This window comes from Myotis yumanensis, unplaced genomic scaffold (assembly GCF_028538775.1).
Source record: "Myotis yumanensis isolate MYYU_CA2020_CCGP unplaced genomic scaffold, mMyoYum1.0.hap1 SCAF_12, whole genome shotgun sequence".
In the NCBI taxonomy this organism is placed as follows: Eukaryota; Metazoa; Chordata; class Mammalia; order Chiroptera; family Vespertilionidae; genus Myotis; species Myotis yumanensis.
In genome coordinates, this window is record NW_027223763.1 from 57,012,891 (window position 1) to 57,032,056 (window position 19,166).

Genomic DNA, 19,166 nt, shown 5'->3' on the forward strand with positions numbered 1-19,166 from the left:
AAGTTTGAAAAAAAAAAGGGTGAGCAAAGGCTGAATTCCATACTCTTGAATTGTGCGTGGACCTTTCTGCCCTTACTTGTCCAATGCTCTTTTCCTGTTCCCTGTCATCTTTATACGGTACTGCTGTTAAAGATGGAGTGGGAGAATGAACTATCCATTGTTTGCTGGTTGATATTAAATTTTGGTAGTCTGAGAATCAGATCTGCCTCTCCGAAGGGCTAAAGAACTTACTTGAAATTTAAATGTGGTCATCTAGAGATCTGTTTATTGAGCAGCTTAATGCACCCTTATAATCTAATACTAGTATTTTCTAGAGTCCTGTCCAACCCAATATCGGGAGTGACTAAATTGCAGTCATACTAGTTGTGAGCACTCAGGCAAGGAGAAAAGTAGTTAAACAACTTGCTGTGTGTGAGAAGTTCGAGGGCAGGCACATACCATGCACCTTGACCACCTATTATGAAGCTTTTTGCTGCCGTGTCAAGTGAAAGCGAGTTAATTGGGTGAAGCTGTGGAGCATGTTAGGGGCCTGGTAAAGGGTTGCTGTCTGACAGCCGAGTGTCAGCCGAAGCCAGTGGAGTGTAGCTGAGAGACAGAGGCCTGTCACAAAGTTCCCGAAGACGGCAGCACAGTGAGGAAGCTGAGATGCGGTTCCGGCTCACTTTCTCCCTCATTGCATCCAAGCACCTTAAAAGATCTTACACTGTCTGTGTCAGCGCTTGTTCTCTGAGCTGTTTCCCCCTAACTGTCCTGCATTCAAATGATTGAACAAAAGATGCTAATGTTCAGCAAAGTGAATGTAAATTCTCTCTTTCCCCCTTTTCTTCCCAAGCAGATAGACATGCAACTCAAAGGCAACTCTGCAGGTTTTCACCAAACAATTAGATTGTCTCCAAATTTAGTTTATGAGAGAATCTATCTCAAGAGGATATAAAAATGGAAAATTAAAGTAGTAGCATAAGCGGTGTACTTTCCTCTGGCTTACGGGAGTAGGATTCCTTGAGAAGGGACACTGGTGAAGAAGGGACACTCGTCTTTTGTCCCAGTTTCTCTCCTGCTTTCTTCCGAGTGGTTTAAGGCAGTGGTTCTCAACCTTCCTAATGCCGCGACCCTTTAATACAGTTCCTCATGTTGTGGTGACCCCCAATTTCATTGTTACAAATCGAACATAATTAAAGCATAGTGATTAATCACAAAAACAATATGTAATTATATATGTGTTTTCCGATGGTCTTAGGCGACCCCTGTGAAAGGGTCGTTCGACCCCCAAAGGGGTTGTGACCCACAGGTTTAGAACCGCTGGTCTAAGGTAAAGTGCCATCACGGCACTCACCAGAAGGTCAGGAAAGATAAACATCGAGAGGAACAGTCGGGTTTCCTCTGAAGTCTTGGGTTCTCTAGAGAGGAGGAATTGGGGAAAGTTAGAACAAAAGAAACCAAGAGCCGGGCTGTCCAGCAGAACTTGCGGTAGTGATGCAGACGTGGCCCTGGAGGCTTGGAGGGTGGCTGGTGCAACCTAGGAACTGAATTTTAAGTTTTAATTTAATTTGAAATTAAAATGAAATGATTACGTGGGGCTAGGTTTAAGCAAACAGCAGGTTGTGATATTGTGCTATTATAAAAATACTAGAGGCCTGATGCACGAAATTCGTGCAAGAATAGGCCTTCCTTCCCCTGGCTGCTGGCACTGGCTTCCCTCTGGCACCCAGGACCTGGGCTTCCCTCACAGCCCTGGCTTTGTCCAGAAGGTCGTCCAGAAGGATGTCCAGTCTAATTAGCATATTATGCTTTTATTATTATAGATATGTGGGGTGCTATGATAACGCAGAGAAAAGGAGCATCTAACCCAAATGTGAGGTGACAGATGGCAGGGGAAGTTTGGGGAAAAGTTGATGCCTGAGGTGAGCCTTGAAAAACTGTAAAAACCTGACGAAGAAGCCTCCTTTTAAATAGAAAGAGCAGCATGAAAAAGAGACTACGTGATAGAAGAAAGCAGGGCATGCTTCTGGATTAGCTTTTTGATTAGTACCAGGGAGCAACGGTGTTTGTGGGAAATCACCTGGATGCAATGGCAGCCTCCAAGTACACGGCCAGGCCAGTTACCCAGAGGTCTCACAAGCCAGATTAAGATATATGCTCTAGCGGGGGGCCCATCCTACCGAGCCACTTAGTTATACAGTGTTCATATGGCCCGTCTCTCGGCTGCATCAGCCTTCTACACTCTGATGTTATGAGGACCAGAGTGGAGACTTGATAAAGAGACACAGGGTTCCTGAGGCCACTTACCCACACTTGCCTCCCAGGAGAGATGTGGGACAGACAGCCATGGTCCATGGCTGTAGCTTGCCACTTAGGCTGCTGAACAGCTTTAGGTTTCATCTGCAGTTCTGCAGCTGATTTAAGGATGACAAAGCCTAGAGGAAGCATATCTCTGTGTTATGATAGGATCTTTTGATCTCTTTCTGTCTGTAAGTAACCTGTCTCACAGGGTGCCAACTTACTACCTTTTCTAAACATGTGGATTCTGCCCATGTCTCATAGACTGCTGGCTGATCCATTTTCTATGCTTAACACATATGCATTTCATCTATTCTATATTTTTTCTGTCTTATATAGAAACTTTGAATATTCTCAAATAATAAATATACAATAGAGAACAGATGAAGTAACAAATAGATATAAAGGTGAAGGGATGGCTTGTTTACAAATATTAAAAGTGTGTTTAGGCTAGCAAAAGTGGATAGACACTTAAATAACTGATGAAAAATTAAGAGCTCTACTTAATCATTATCTTGTGGATAGCCTACCCTGAATCTGAAATGCATGTTAAAGAAGTCTAGGCCTTTTTGAAAGGCGGGCGTGCAAGCTCTCAGGGCGTTAACTTGAATGAGGGCTTGGCAATCATTGAAGGACTGGTAGAGGTTTAGTGAACAGGTGCCCGGTGGGGGAGACGGGGAATGGAGAGAATGGCCTAGTGCTTGCCCTCCATGCAGGCCTAGGGACTGGCCTCTGGGCTTTTATTTTTTAAAAAATATATTTTATTGATTTTTTACAGAGAGGAAGGGAGAGGGATAGAGAGTTAGAAACATCGATGAGAGAGAAACATCGATCAGCTGCCTCCTGCACACTCCCTAATGAGGATGTGCCCGCAACCAAGGTACATGCCCTTGACCGGAATCGAACCTGGGACCCTTCAGTCCGCAGGCCGACGCTCTATCCACTGAGCCAAACCAGTTAGGGCTGGCCTCTGGGCTTTTAGAAAAGAGCAACCTACAGGTGTATGTGGAAAGAAATATTTGATTACAGACACCATGAGACCCTGGGTTCCATTCAGAGTGACAGGGAGGGAAGGGTGGACATATGGCAAATTCTGTATAGAGCCATTACTCCTATGGCACAGCGAGCCCTCAATACACTGGAGGCAGGACCAGCAACTCTTATCGGGGACTGTACAAGGGCTTTGGGGTCTTGTGTGAACAGGTCAGGGGAGAATCAGGAAAATGGGACTCATTACTGGGACCTTGTCTGTATCTGCAGAACAGTGCCATTGTACGTAAAAACTGAGCACTATGAAAACAGCACTTCGTGGTTACATCATATTTCAGCAAATTATAGTTTACGGAGAACTGACTCAGGATGCAGGTAGCTGAGGACAGTGTGAGCTCCCAGAGGGCAGAGAATTTGTGTGCCTGTAATTCACTGCTATATCCCAGTACTCGGGACAGTGTCTGGCACATTGCAGGCACTTGTTAGACATCTATTGAAGGAATTAATGAATGGGGCTAATTTAGGATGCTAATGGTGGATGTGGGTTTAGATATGCTTTATGCATATGCAACCACAGGAAAAATCTATCATATGGAATTGATCATGTAAGGCAGTGATTTTTAACCTTTTTCATCTCATGGCACACATAAAGTAATTACTAAAATTCTGCGGCACACCAAAAAATACATCTTTTGCCGATCTGGCAAAAAATAGGTATAATTATGATTGACTTACAAAAAATTAACAGTCATTACCTACCCTGTTTACTCCAAAGTGACTTTTTAAAAAATCAGGTGACTCTATTTGTACATAAGGAATTCTGATGCCAGGAATTAACCAATTATGCGACTTGACCAATAAGATGCAGCTCTACTATATGACCTATATATTTATGGTTCAAAATGGAATTCACACTGGATGGCTATTGTTGTGTTGACTATTGTCATTTTTTATTTGGAATCTAAGGGAAAAGAGGTCAGTGGCCCTGACTAAGTAGTCTGGTATTGCATGTTTTAAAAATTCTTGCAGCACACTGGTTGAAAATCGTTGGTTTAAGGAACAGATTCCAGAGATGTAACCTTTGGTATATTAATTGGGAATTTTGTGGTTGCCGTGTTATCCTCACAGTTCTACAGGATGTTTTCACTAGAGATGGGTTTGGTTTGAGACTGCTAGATACAGAAATAACATTCCTATCGGGTAAAGGAAATATCACTGCCCGATAAGAGATTTGTTTGGGGACGTTCTCCCAAGGGCTTGCTGTGATTTGAAAGCATTTCATTGATGTGAACCCCAGACCACATGATTTGACTTATACCTGAGGTGGCCCTCTCTCACTGAGAAATAGAGAGGCCACATTCTGTCAGCTGAAGGTGACCCATCGCTCCACAAAGGCCCGCTCCGACACTGGTGGAATATAGCATTTCATCTTGGATGGTCAGGGGGAAGTAAAGCATGGGTAGGGATTTTAGGTGTGATATTGTGGAATAATGAGGGAATGTGGTTTAAACAGCAGTGGAAAAGAAGGGCATAGAAAAAAATGGTTTTTCATTTTAGGATGTGATATTTCCCTCTAATGGTGTTGAGATACGTGCCTAACAGGTACTACAATGCTAGTAACATTGAGGAAGGTCATCTCATTCAAAGGACTTTAAATTTTGGATAGTTCTTTCCTTCTTCTGCTCTGTTTACCTGAGTGCAGGTCAGCTGTTCCACTCAGAGAAATACATACGGCTTAAAGGTATACGTTTATAGCTTCCAGATTATTATTGAATTTTTGACATTGAATTAAAAATGTTTATAACTTTAAGAAGAAATTCTTCAGTAATAAAAACGTGGTCAGAAAACTTTTACCTAATAGTTCCCAGAGAGAGAGTGATGTGTGTACATTTTGACCTTAGAAGTTGTAATTTGGCAGCCAGAAGTGCTATTTGGAGTAAACTGAAGGCACACAGGTTGTAAGTGGCTACTCTACATAAGGAGTTGCATTTGTGCAGAGTAGAGGTACAAGTTACTCCATAAACTTACTTGTGTATATGTTTACTTATGTCAGATTGTGGATGTAAGTTTGGTAACTGACACTGTTGAAATAAGAACGTGTTGTTAGCTAAATTAAAATATTTTCAAAACTTGCAAAACACTTGGTTAAAGACTACCCTCTGAGGCCTTTAACAAACCAGTTACATTTTCATTTTGACCACACAGTTTAGTCATAACTATACTAAAATATAGGTCTCAGTATATATAAAATTAGTCTTTTTTAAATAAAGGGTTTTTAGTTATAAAAGTAAAGCATGTTATTATAGATAATTGGAAAATACAGAAGTTTAGGGGGAAAATCACCAACTCCAATATCTCCAAACAAGTATCATATGTGATTTTGTGTATTGCCTTTTCACTTAAAAGTCTAGGTCCGAGGTGGGCAAAGTTCAGTCATATATTCTTGCCACCTGTTTTTGTATATAGCCTGCGAGCTAAGCATTTTGTATATTTAAATGGTAGAAAAAAGAATAATGTTTCATGATGTGAAAATAATGTGAAATTAAGATTTCAGTGTTCATAAGTACAGTTGTATTAGAACATGACCATACTAACTTATTTACATATTATCTGTGGCTGCTGTGGGGGTCACAACAGCAGACTTTAGAAGTTGCAACAGAGAATGTATGGTCTGCAAAGCATAAAATATTGAGTATCTGACACTTTACGAAAAAAGGTTGCTGATCCCTGGTCAGACCTAAGCATTTGTCCATATCATTCAAAAGTTTTATAACTACAAATTTTATAGCCACGTAATATTTCATCAAATGGCTATAGCTTACTTAACCATGCTTCTATTGTTGAGTATAGGATTATTTCCATATTCAACCTAATCATAAATGGAATTGTGGGATAGTTGCTATTAACCATTTAAGACCACTGCCAAATTATAGACCAAATGGTTCTATCAATTTGTACAGTCACTAGCAATTTATGAAAACCTGTTTCATAATGGCTTCACTAACATTTATATCATAATTTTTAAAATTCAATTTTAATTGGCAATAAACATCTTATTTTACTTTCCATTTTTGATTTATTATTGGGGGTTATTTTCCATTTATTTTAAATTTTTATTTATTGATTGATTTTAGAGAGAGGAAGGGAAAGAGAGAGAGAAACATTGATTTATTGTTCTACTTATTGATGCATTCATTAGTTGATTCTTGTATGTGCCCTGAGATCAAACCCAAAACCTTGGCGTATTGGGATGATGCTCTAACTAACTGAGTTACTGAGCCAGGGCTCCATTTTTAATCAGCTGTACTTTTAATTTTGGGAACTGCCAGTTCCTAGCCTTTGTTATAGTCAAATAGTTTTAAAGATAAAAAACCCTGGGGAGAAAAAACTTGAACTTCCAAAGCTTTTTCCTCATAACCCATGCTTTAGTTTATGCCCTTTTCCTAAAGATAATTCATTTTTTTGTGATTTCTCATTTCAGTAAGAAAAATAGTATGTATGCATGCATGTGTGTTTATGCTTATTTTTTTAAATATTTTATTGATTTTTTACAGAGAGGAAGGGAGAGAGATAGAGAGTTAGAAACATCAATCAGCTGCCTCCTGCACATCTCCTACTGGGGATGTGCCCGCAACCCAGGTACATGCCCTTGACCGGAATCGAACCTGGGACCCTTCAGTCCGCAGGCCGACGCTCTATCCACTGAGCCAAACTGGTTTTGGCTATGCTTATTTTTAAATACAAATGAGTTTTCTCACTTAATATACACACACTTTTTTTGCTTGGACATATTTCTGTATCACTGCTAAATACTTACCTCAATTTTAAAAAAATCATTGTATTCTGTCATGTCATACTTTACTTAAATAGCACTTTGTTGACAGACCCTTTAATTTCATTAAAAAATACATTTCTGTGAAAAAAATGCTTCAGTAAACACATCTGTATGCTCATCTGGCAAACTTTTGTGAATTTAGCCATAGAAGTGCCTAGCAGTGGGATTGCCAGCTTCCATCCCTGCCTGCGTGGTCTGCGCTGGCCTTTCCCTGTCTTCTTAACAGTGGGGTTCATCAGACGTCTGAGGGTTTGCGTATCTGTTAGGTGAAAAGTACTCTTTCAGTCTCATGCTTTGTGCTGCAGTTCTATAGGGATGGATGGGGTTTAGCACTTTTTCATGTGTTTGTTGGTTATAATATTTCTCTCTCCCCCACCAAATAGCCAATTTGTAGCTGAGGCAGAGGCTGCCAGTGGTTTCCTGATCTCTGTTTTCTCTTTGTTAGTAATAGAAGCGGAATATTACCCGGGCCACTCAGAATAAAACAAAATAAAATAAAGCTACATTTCTCAGACTCCCCTGCAGCTAAGTCAGCCTTGTGACTAAGTTATGGCCAATGGGATGTAAGCACAAGTATTGTGATTTTAGGATGCGCCTCCTCCTTTGCTCTATGAATGAGCTTCAGCACTTTTTCATGTGTTTGTTGGTTATTGTATTTTTCTAGTCAGAATGCAAACATAATGGAACTTGAAAAACCGTCCTGGACCCTGAGGTGGAAGCCACATACTTAGGCTGTGACACCCGGGATAGAACGGGATTCCTGCAGCTTCATATAGCCACATCCGAGAGAAATACGTTTCTATCTAATTTAAACCACTGACTTTTGAGTTTTCTATTATAGCCTAACCTAATCTAAGTAAACACACTATCCTTAGCCTGTTTCCTAATTAGGTTCCTCATTTTCTTGATTTACACAAGCCTTTTGTAAACTAAGAAGGTCATCCTATGGCTATCAGGTGTGTTGCACATGGTTCTATGAGCTTGTTTCTTCAGTTTTTCAATGGATTTTTACCGGGTGCGGCAGAAGTAGGTTTACAGTTGTGAGTACATGAAACAGAGCTTATTCTTCTATTATTACTTATTACTTATTATATTATTTTTCATATGAACAGCTGGAAACCTACTTTTGCCACAGACTGCATGCATATACTAAAAATATACTTCTTATTAATTCAGTTTTTGTACCTTTTATATAGTTGGTGTATGATATATTTACGTTTCAAATTCTCTCTAAGTGGTTTGGGGATGTATATTTCTAAGACCCAGTTGAAAAACGGCCCCCTTGGCATTTTCTGGCTTTCCTGGTGCTCTGTGCCATTGAGTGCATCAAAATTGCCAAGACACAGGCTTGGGAAGGAGAGCAGGAAAGGAAAGAACAAAACCATCTGGGGAAATTCTTTGACTCTTTTCCCAACCTCAGTCATGTCAGGAAATCTAAACATCCAGGAGAAGAAAATGGGAATTGTTATCTTGTCAGGCATGAGACATCTTTAAAGTAATTTAAAATTAACTTTTAAATGTTCTATTGTAATTTAAAACTATAGCGCTGAATTTTACCTCTGAATATTACCACATATAAGCTCCTTTGGTGAAAGGGCTAAAACTTTCATTTTATGTAAATGCTGTAAAAGCCATTTATTCCAGTACCATGGATATTCAAATGTTGGGCTATAGTTAGATATGTTATCCTAATACATCTAAAGAGCTAGGGGCCGTCACGGCCGAACAGACGACCGGTCACCATGAAGTGCATGGAGCACCTCTTGGTCCCTCCTCCCCCCCTGGGACCCGAGCCGCTCACCATGAGGGGGGGCTGGCAGCGGGGCGGGACTGGGGACTGTTGAGCGGTGGTGGTGGGCTGCTTCGTGGGGTGGCCCTGAGCTTAGCGGAGCAGTCACCCGGGCAGAAACTCGCGAAGCAGTCGCGGGGCGGGGGGAGTTTCGCAGAGTGTCCAGTGGCGAGTTTCGCGGGGTGGCAGCAAGCTTCGTGGAGCAGTCGCGGGGCGGGGGGAGCCTCATGGAGCAGTTGAGGGGCCGCAAGCATCACAGAGCGTCCCAGGGCGGGGAGCTTCATGTAGCGTCGCAGGGCGGCAGAGGACATGCGACAGAGGCCAGGCTAGGCCTAGGGACCCTAACCACGCACGATTTAATGCGCACTGGGCCGCTAGTCAAAAATAAAAATATTGATTTTTAGCCTCTAGTACAATATGCGTACTCTTTTATTTTTCATTTTCACAGAGATTTGTTGAGCCCTAAGTATTTTTATGAAACTCTCTGGATGTAGAATAAGCTGAGGCTGTGTCTCCTCTGGGTGCCATGATAAAGTGGTGGTCAAGCATCTGGGGAGGAAAATCAGAGAGATCAAGACTCACATTAATTCCTACCACTTACCCAGCTGTGCAAATGGAGCAGTTTATCCTACTCTTCTGAGCCCCAGTTTCTTCAACTGTAAAATGAGGGCAATAGGAACACGTGCTCACTGGCTGTTAGAATTGGGATAAAGCCTTATGAAGCTACACCTAGCCCAGTGTCTGACATATGCTCAATGCAAGTTAGCTATAATTGTAAATGTGGCATTTATTATCACTTGAGAAGAGTATAAAGAGAGGCAAAGAAGAAGAGCTACTGTGTGCTATGCATTTTCTGTGTCTACTATTCCATTTAATCTTTGTAACATCCCTAGGAGGGGTTAGTCTTCCTACTTTACAGATGCGGATGCAGGCCCACACAGGTTAAGTAGCTTGTCAAAGATCATATGCTTAATAATCAAGTTGGGAACCCAGGGTCTCGTCAATTTCAAAGTCCATATTCTTTCCTTTATACTGCGCTACTGTTATTTGGGACATAACTGTATATACACAAAATAACCAAATAGTAATATAAGACCAAAACCATGAAGTGATAACATGAGTGGTTTGTTCATTCAGTCATTCATCAATTAGAAATCTTATTGAATGCCAGATACTCTGCTAAGTGCTAGAAATACAAAGTCAAGAATCGATCACACTAGGTGCCCATAGTTTTATAGGGGAGATGTAAATGCATACAAATGAGTAAAAATAGAAATTTTAATGCTCATAAGGAAATACAGGGTGTCCCCAAAAATGCATACACACTTTAACAGCTGATGGCTCAATTATGAAAATGAAATGTATTTGAATAAACACTGTCTTTATAATTATTCAAAGTATATGTATACATTTTTGGTACACCCTATATATATTTATGATTATTGCCAATCTGATTATTTGTGTGAACTATAGTGCCCTATGATTTCCAGTTCCTGGCAGATCTGGAAAATAGCCAGGTATAATTTGGTTAACTAACTTGAACTTATGGAAGAAGACAACTGTGATACCAAGTATGGAGACTAGAGTAAGAATACATTAGGAGCTGGAGTAGAAATAGTGAGGGAGCCTCATTGTAAGGTCCTCTTGTGGGCACTTTGACTTCTTCATCAGTGTATGTGGAGCTGCGCACTCTACTTAAAACCAGTCAATAATTTACAGAGCTTAAGACATCACCATGGAGGTCGAAGTAATAAAAAATGTAATACAGAACTTAATTGAATGAAGCCGCATCATCTAAACTGTGGCTAATCTTGCTATCTATTTAGCTTTTTTTACATCCTTGTGTAATACGTATTTCTTCCCTTTGAGAATGGCCTCTCTATAGCTCATCAAAATCTTAAATATTATATTTGGGAGCCTCTGACTTCTGAGGTAATGTCATTCTCAAAAGCTGGGTGTTAACGTTACACTACTATATGCCATCACATGTGGAATGATGATGGACCTGTAGAACTTCAGAGTTGGAAATAGTCTAGCTCCTCGCTTTATAAGCTTTGTAAGTTAGGGAAGTGAGACCCAGAAGGACTGATTGACCTGCCCAGAATGGCCCAGTTAGATTGTACAGAAGTGGGAGGAAAAACTAGTCTTCTCATCTCCGGTCTAATCCTCTCTCACAATACTATGTGCCTAGCGTATTCTCCACGCAGCACTATTCCAGCTTACTACATCATATCACCCCTCATGTTCTATAATATTAGATTCTGGGAGGCTCAACTTGATCATAAATGCTACGCAGGAGACAAATAGCTTAGTGTCATTGTTTCAGGAGCCTTGGTCTGCAAATTGCTTTGATTTATAGATAACTTATTGAGTGATTATCTTATTATTAGACTAATGCTTTATTTACTTTTTTTATTGGGAAAACAGCCTTAGAAAATGAAGATATTAAAGTCCTGAAAAATGGCTATGGGACATGTTCAATTACTATATTTCATAAAATTCTTAAAATGCAGAAATTTAGTGGACACATTTTGTATTGTGAATATATATATTTAGCTGATGGACTATAGCAGTGCAAATAGAATCATTTACAGCTTATTGAGCAAATAAAAGCACTCCCATAAAGATTCACATGACACCTAGCTTTTATTTCAGGTAACTAATTTCTTTTTGAAAAATTGCTTAAATTTAGATTTATAGGAGAGACTACCGGAACACCTCAGCAGTTTAAAAAGTAGTTTACACGACAATAGACTTTACAGATTTAAAATATAAAATCAGGTGGAGAATATTAACTTTTAATGGTCTCTGATAAAAAGTTATTTAACTTTTTTACTCTCTGTGGTATATTAAAAGTGTTATGATGTAGTTCTGGATATTATTTGTAACAAGAAAAAATAGTGCATATTTACTTGTTTTTTAACATCTCATTTTGAAATAAAAGCTTCATCAGAATTTTTGCTGGCTTGTTTTTAAGCTATTAAGGAACTTAAAATCAGACTGGAGTATAGCAAATGACCCTAGTAACAAAAAAAAAATTTTGTTTTCATTTACACAAAAGTAAATTTGTTTACTTGGTGGAGGACATACCTTTTGGGGTGCGTATCTTTAAGGAAATATATTTTTTAGGTTACTTTTTATGTTTTGGACATAAGGTCAGATGATAGTGTGCAAAAACTGAGCCTCTAATTTGAAATATTAGAGGAATGCTCAACACCCCATTTCAAGGTTATTTAGTAAAAAACAATGTTACATTCGATGAAAAGATTTCAGACAACATAGTGGAAACTAGACATATTGAAAAGTTAGATGAGAAAAGACAAAAGAAGGACCCTTTGTAGAGAGCAAGAACCATAGAATATTAAGGAGAAAGGAGAGTTAGGGCCCTTCCCTGAAGGACCTCCTTGCCAAAGTGGAATGTGGTAGGTTGATGGAGTCATGAGAACAAAAAAGGAAACCTCAAGCACAGAATATAGATATGAGTAAGTAATAGATATATTTCTTTAACATTGCAAAACAGGAGTGATTGGTCAGTTTGGCACAGTTATCGTTCTCTAGTCTGAGGCATCAAGAAGAAAAACCCTCGGAGAATACCCGCTTCTGCGCACTCCTCTCTTTTCATATATCGTTTTCTGAGACCTGTACTTGAAGTATAAAGATGTAACAACAAACTTCTGAAGCCTTGCCTGACAATATTCTTTCATCATAATAGAGAATCCTGTTGCTGTAACTAAGTTTTATTAAGCAGAGAATCAGGCCACACCATCGGCGGCTCTGCCAGCATCCCCTCCCGGACCCCACCCCCCAGGTGTGGCAGAATACTTTAGTAAATGCATTGTTATCGTTTCAGCAGCAACATCAGGCAATAATGCGTGTTCAGACATGCAGCTAAAAAAATAAAATCAGAACGGGTGGTTCCTGTGGCAGCATGGCAGTAAAGGCACGAAAAGGGTACCCGTCCAGCCTCTGACGTAACGTGATGTCTCTCTCTGTTCCAGTCCTGGACTGATATGCTCAGCCCTGTGCTAAGGTTGGGCAGGCGAAACCTCATCAGTGCAGCTAATGAGGGTTAACGCGATGGGGAGTTGTGTCCTTTTGTGGGGATAAGCTCACCCCTCGCCATGAAGCCATCCAAGTGGCCATTTATGGTGTTTTTTACTTCCTTTATAAAGAGAGATGGTTTCAGTCAACAGTAGGCTTGCAGTGGAGTACCAAGAAATCAAAAGAACAGAGATCAAAGAAAACTGCTGAACTAGGTGTTAGATGCAGCCATTGATTTTTCCCCAGTTGTAGTTTTTTTAAAAAAAGTCCACAAAAATGATAACACATACAACAGTTGAATTTCTAATACTTTCCTAAGGCCAGCCATAGCTTCCCTCTTGTTTTCACAGGTAGAAACGGTTTTGTATAACATGACATAATAAAGCAGGGCCAGAAAGAGTTCACACTATGTTGTTATCAAAGCTGTAAGGGATCTACCAAAAGGGATGTTTCTTATTTGAAAAATTCTGCAGGATAGAGTGTGTTTTTAGGCTAACCTCATCCAGGCAACATTTATTTGCTGAGAATCTGGAAAATTCTGACGCACAATTGATCACTATTTTCCCAGTATCTATAAATGTTGTAAAACAATCCTATCCACTTTACTGGTAAGACTTTGTTCAAGTTAAATATTAACTGCTGAGTACTGATGTTACTTAAGGCTTAAATGTATAGCTCCTCAAAATATTAATTCGGTTTTCAAGTACTTCATGAGTGTGTGGATTTCTTAAGTTTGATTTCCAATAGTTTCTGGATACCTGTAATGTTTTAAAATCTGAGACAAATTGTTTTCCTGTTGCAATTCCATATTTTGATACACAATTTCCAAATGCTTATACTAGAATAGTATTTATTAAAACAGGATGGTAGCATTATTATTAAAGGGAAAGGCAAAAAGTTTATCTCACTAGCATTTTTTGTGCTATTCTTTAGAAGTCACTAGGATTGACTTTTTTCCTTTGTGCTATGTCTGTCAATTACATAAGTCAGGCTGATAGATTTGAAAATGGCAATATCTATAGTTCATTTTCTAAGCAGTGCAATCTTCCATATTATATAGAGTGTATTATATGGCACAAGGAAATAAACACTATTACCATTGGTTTCTGTGAACTGCCAGTGGACAAAAGCCGGGGTAAAGGTGCCTGATTGTATTCACTCTGGGATCCAATAACTTTATAAAAGTTTTATACACTTTTATTGTTTATGACATAGAACAAATTAAAGGCGCAGTCACAATTGGAAAATCTATAATAATAAAAGGGTAATATGCTTATTAGACTGAACATCATTTGGGACGAAGCCAGGGTCCCGGGTGCCTGCGGGTGGCTGGAGGGAAGCCCGGGTCCTGGGTGCCAGAGGGAAGCCAGTGCTGGCAGCTGGGGGAAGGAAGGCCTACTCTTGCACGAATTTCGTGCATTGGGCCTTTAGTAATTTCATATTTGTGTATTATATAGATTTTTAACCAGTGTGCTGCAAGAATTTTTAAAACATGCAATATCTGACTAGTTAGGGACACTGACCTCTTTTCCCTTGTAGTGGTTCTCAACCTTCCTAATGCCGCGACCCTTTAATACAGTTCCTCAATTGTGGTGACCCCCAACCATAAAATTATTTTCGTTGCTACTTCATAACTGTAATTTTGCTACTGTTATGAATCGTAAAGTAAATATCTGATATGCAGGATATATTTTCATTGTTTGCGACACAAAGGTTGAGAACCGCTGCTAGAGTGTCAAGTAAAAAAATGACCACAGCCAACACAATAATAGCTGTCTGGTGTCAATGAATCAAGTTAAACCTGCTCAACTGGTGTGGTTCAGTGGTTGAGCATCGATCCATGAGCCAGGAGGTCACAGTTCGATTCCTGGACAGGGCACAGGCCTGGGTTGTGGGCTAGATCCTCAGTGTGGGGCATGCAGGAGGCAGCTGATCAATGATTCTCTCTCATCATTTCTATCTTTCCCTCTCCCTTCCTCTCTGAAATTAATAAAAAATATATTTAAAGGAAAAAAAGTTATACCTATTTTTTTTGGTCAAATCGGCAAAAATATGTATTTTTTTGGTGTGCCAGAGAATTTTAGAAACTAGTTTATGTGTGCCATGAGATGAAAAAGGTTGAAAATCTCTGGATTATATAAACGGTACTTCTTTGTTTATTGTTTTGGACTCTGTTTAAGAGTTTTTATTCTATGTTTATCATTATTATTTTTTCATATTGCAGGCAGGATCACGAGACCATTCAAATATCTCAATTCCTTCAAGAGCTGCTCTTCCTGCTGACACCATTGGTGTTGCGGAGTTTTTGCCATTGAAAGCTGAACTTGATACAACTTACACTTTCTTAAAGGAGACATTTATAAATTCTGCGCCCCTGACATCATCTCACTCCTCTCCAGTAACTACGTCTGCTAACGCCAAAAGACCAGCTCAGATTGGATTATGACATTATGAAATTTTAAAAAAAATGTAGGAAGAGTTAACAGTACAATTAAAATTGTTTTGAAGGGGGATTTTCTTATCAGTTGACTTTTGTTTCAACACAAGTGACAGTGGGTTTTTAAAAATTGTGTGATATCGTGATGTGTGCAGGTATCTGTGTCTCCCTCAATAATGAAATAACCAACGCCCCCTGCCCCCCAAGTTTTATTTATTATCACAGTTGCTCATTTTTATGTAACATATTTTTAAATGTTAAGGAATGACACATTTTGGGTAATTTCCTTCAGACTTAAAAAAATCAATAAGCCATTTTAGTCTCTATCTATCAAAGTTGTTTCATACTTGTCTATTTTAAAGCAGGACTGCAATACTTTAATAGGATTGAGAGAGCTATTTGAAATGTATGCCAATGATTCCTGTCATTTCATGGCAGCCCTGCCATGGTTCACTGAGCCCCCTCTTCTCTCTTGTCAGCTCAACTGAAGACAAGCATTTAGTTGCAAACTTTAAGCAGGTTGTGCAAAACAGAAATGATGTGACTGCTTTTCCTCCTGCACAATAATGTCACTCCTGGTCAATGTGAGAAGGTCAGGTTGCTCCTTGTAAAGCTACATGATACCACTTGCCCATTTGAACAAGTTCAGTTAACTGCTGAATCGGGTCCCTGCAGGCGCTGAAAACGCATCCTTTTATCAGGCCTGCGTCAGATAAGAAAGCGGGGCAATTGTGCTGGGAAGGTTTCTGTGGTTTGTTCAGGCACCTTTTAAGGACAGTTCCCACCGCAGAATAGCAGGTAATAGACTTAGGATACGCTGAGAAACTTCAAGGTAATGGCTGTGATGACCTTCAAAATAGACTCCCTTTCTGTTTTGTTGCTGGTAGGACCCGAGACTGACGCCCATCTTTGATGCAGACGGAATTTAAAGCAAGGCCACTGCCCTGCATTTTCTGCCTTGTAGCACATAAAAGTAAAATTGTATGTCAGGCCGAGATGTCGGGGAGCTGACAAGATGCCCCAGTGACATTTCAGCTAGAAAGAGCAAGTGTCTTGCAACCAAGTGGTCAAATATCAAATAATAGGTCAAGCAGGAAGGAGCTGAGTTCTAACCACAAAGAGGTTTCTGGTAACTTACTTGACAAGCTTTTGGGTGCTTTGTGGCTTGACAAACTGATGTTCTGTGGGGTATCGCTAGACAGACTGTTCTTTATCGCCTTCAGAAGATCAGACGTTGACATTGATTAAACTCTTTAACCCTTAAAGGTTAAATCCTAGCAGCTTGCATCATGATAAGTGAAGAACAAAAGGAGACTTGTAATATGTATCTGTTTTTGTATTAATCATTCCACTCCCAGTGATATTAACTTCTGACGTGAACTGTAGTTTCTGACGAAGAGTTTTGATACAAAATCCATATTTTATATTATTTTTCATTATGGAGTTTGTTATTCCGGATACTTTAGAAAATAACAGTATGTATTATGAAATCTATATTGTCTTCACTTTACACTGACATTTGATTCAAATATTCCCAACTTCTGAGAATTTTTTTAATTGGCCTTGGTAAATAAAATTTGTGTACTTACTGTTTATGTTGTTAGACAGATTAGCCGAGTGATGATGCTATCGGAGGTAACACAGCACTATTGTGGCACATTACTGTTTCTTATAGTGCTGAGCAGTATAATTAGCATTTCATACATCCTTAGAAAGCTGTTTATGTGGAGTAGGATTACATCTTTAACCAAATTTCTCTGAATTCTTTCCTTGGTATTCTCTTTATTACCCATTCTGGATTTTGAGTATCATAGAATACACCCTGTGCAGTGTAACATGAATGAAATTCAACTTGCAAATTTATTGTAACACAGAAAGTGCTGTTGTTTTAATATAGATCATGGATACTTTCTGCACATTTCAAAACACTTCTTTTCCTGCCAGTCCATACAGTGATTAAGATTTGTCTATATAGAAATTGATATGCAGCTTTTAGTTCATGTAACATCATTTAGCTTTCAATTCTCACCTGATAAAGTGCTCCCCTCTATCACTTATATGCTTCTGTGTGTGCGTGTGTATGTTTGTGTTGTATCTATTTCCAATCCTACTAATTTAAGAGGAATGAGAACTTTTGTAAACTTTACCTTGGACAGACTTTGGTCTTCTTGTCTTAATTTTACAATCTGTTAATGGGATAACACCAAAAATAAATGTTTATGTCTCCTCATATGTGTGGGTATCCGATTTTCCAGGTACATTTTATGCAATAAATTCTGAACTGTAAATTAAAACAAAATTGTTAAACCAAAGCATGTCACATTTATAACCAACTAGATGCTAAAGGCCATAGAGACAGAAGGATGAGCCTTCTGAGTGATCATTAGTATTCATCACCAAATATGTAATTTCTATACCATATGCCCCCCCCGCCCCCCAAGAAGTCAGACCAGCAGGAGAAGATTTAATACCATCCTATGGAGATCTGAAGGATAGACTGCCCCTGATTACGTATTTGAGATCCATGTTGTGTTCGCCAGGACAGTTGCTCTATCAGCTTCTTTGCCTCCTTAAGAATGATGTAAAAATATAAAAACTAGACATTTCTCAGGAGAATGACTTCAAATACTTTTGTAGGGAAGAAAAGTTTACACCTTAGTATGTGGATTTTCCTACTAACCTGTGATCTAGAAAAATACCCATATCATCCATCACTATCAAAAGGATTCTTAAAGTTACGATTGTGATACCTAAGTCCACTTAGTGAATGAGGCATTGCCAATGTTTTGAATATAAACATTTTGCAATGACATAATAAATACAAAGAGGAGTAGGAAATTGCAAGAATTACCAATTTGGTAATTTATTGACATAGATAAATAACCTTTTAAATAGTAGAAGAATGATAACTTTAATCTACCAAATGTCTGATTCTTTTCAACTTAGCAACAGTATTTTTTACATTTATAATATATGCTGTTATTGAGTGCTTAAAGAGATCATTACTATTTTCACGTTACTATATTTACTAGTTATATCTGAATTCATCCTATACACCATATGAACAATGGTAAATTGATCCTGTTTTACTTGGTACTTTAAAAAAATATATTTTATTGATTTTTTACAGAGAGGAAGGGAGAGAGATAGTAAGAAACATCGATGGGAGAGAAACATTGATCAGCTGCCTCCTGCACACTTCCTATGGCGATGTGCCCACAACCAAAGTACATACCCTTGACTGGAATTGAACCTAGGACCCTTCAGTCCACAGGCCAATGCTCTATCCACCAAGCCAAACCGGTTAGGGCTACTTTGTACTTTTTATAGACAAGTTTTCTATATAAGGCGGAAAGTAAATAATATTTATTGAGCAACTATTCTATGCCAGCCATTATAACAAACTTTAATGTTCTCAAAATAAACCTCTGGAGTAGGTATCTGCATCACCATTTTATAGATGAGCTAGTGACCCAGTGCGCAAAATCGTGTGAGACCCAGACCCACGGGAGATTGCACGAGACCTGGGACCCACAGTCAAGTCTCTGCCCACCCACATGTGCCTTGCCGTGCACGCAGCCTCCTGGTGACCGGTCTTTGGTCGTTACAGCATTACGACCACTGGGATTTTATTATATAGATAACTGAGCATCTAAAATGTTAAGCAATTGGCTATGTAAGATCACACAGAATCTAGTAATTAGCAAGCCTAGAGCTGTAACTCCAAAGCCCACACAATTTCCAGTTTGCCGGGCCTGTTTTCCAGTAATAAGTAGCACATTTTAAAGAGAAAAACT

The 19,166-nt window shown here is 39.2% G+C and overlaps 1 protein-coding gene across 1 annotated transcript in view; it reads left to right on the forward strand.

The window, feature by feature from the left end:
- Positions 1 to 17,426, forward strand: part of CCDC171 (coiled-coil domain containing 171) — a 255,270-nt gene extending 237,844 nt beyond the window's left edge. Inside the window, exon 26 of the mRNA XM_070430172.1 lies at positions 15,157 to 17,426. Within this exon, the coding sequence (XP_070286273.1) occupies positions 15,157 to 15,378 (222 nt within the window). The 3' untranslated portion in view covers positions 15,379 to 17,426. The remainder of the gene's footprint in view (positions 1 to 15,156) is intronic.
- The last annotated feature ends 1,740 nt before the right edge of the window (positions 17,427 to 19,166 follow it).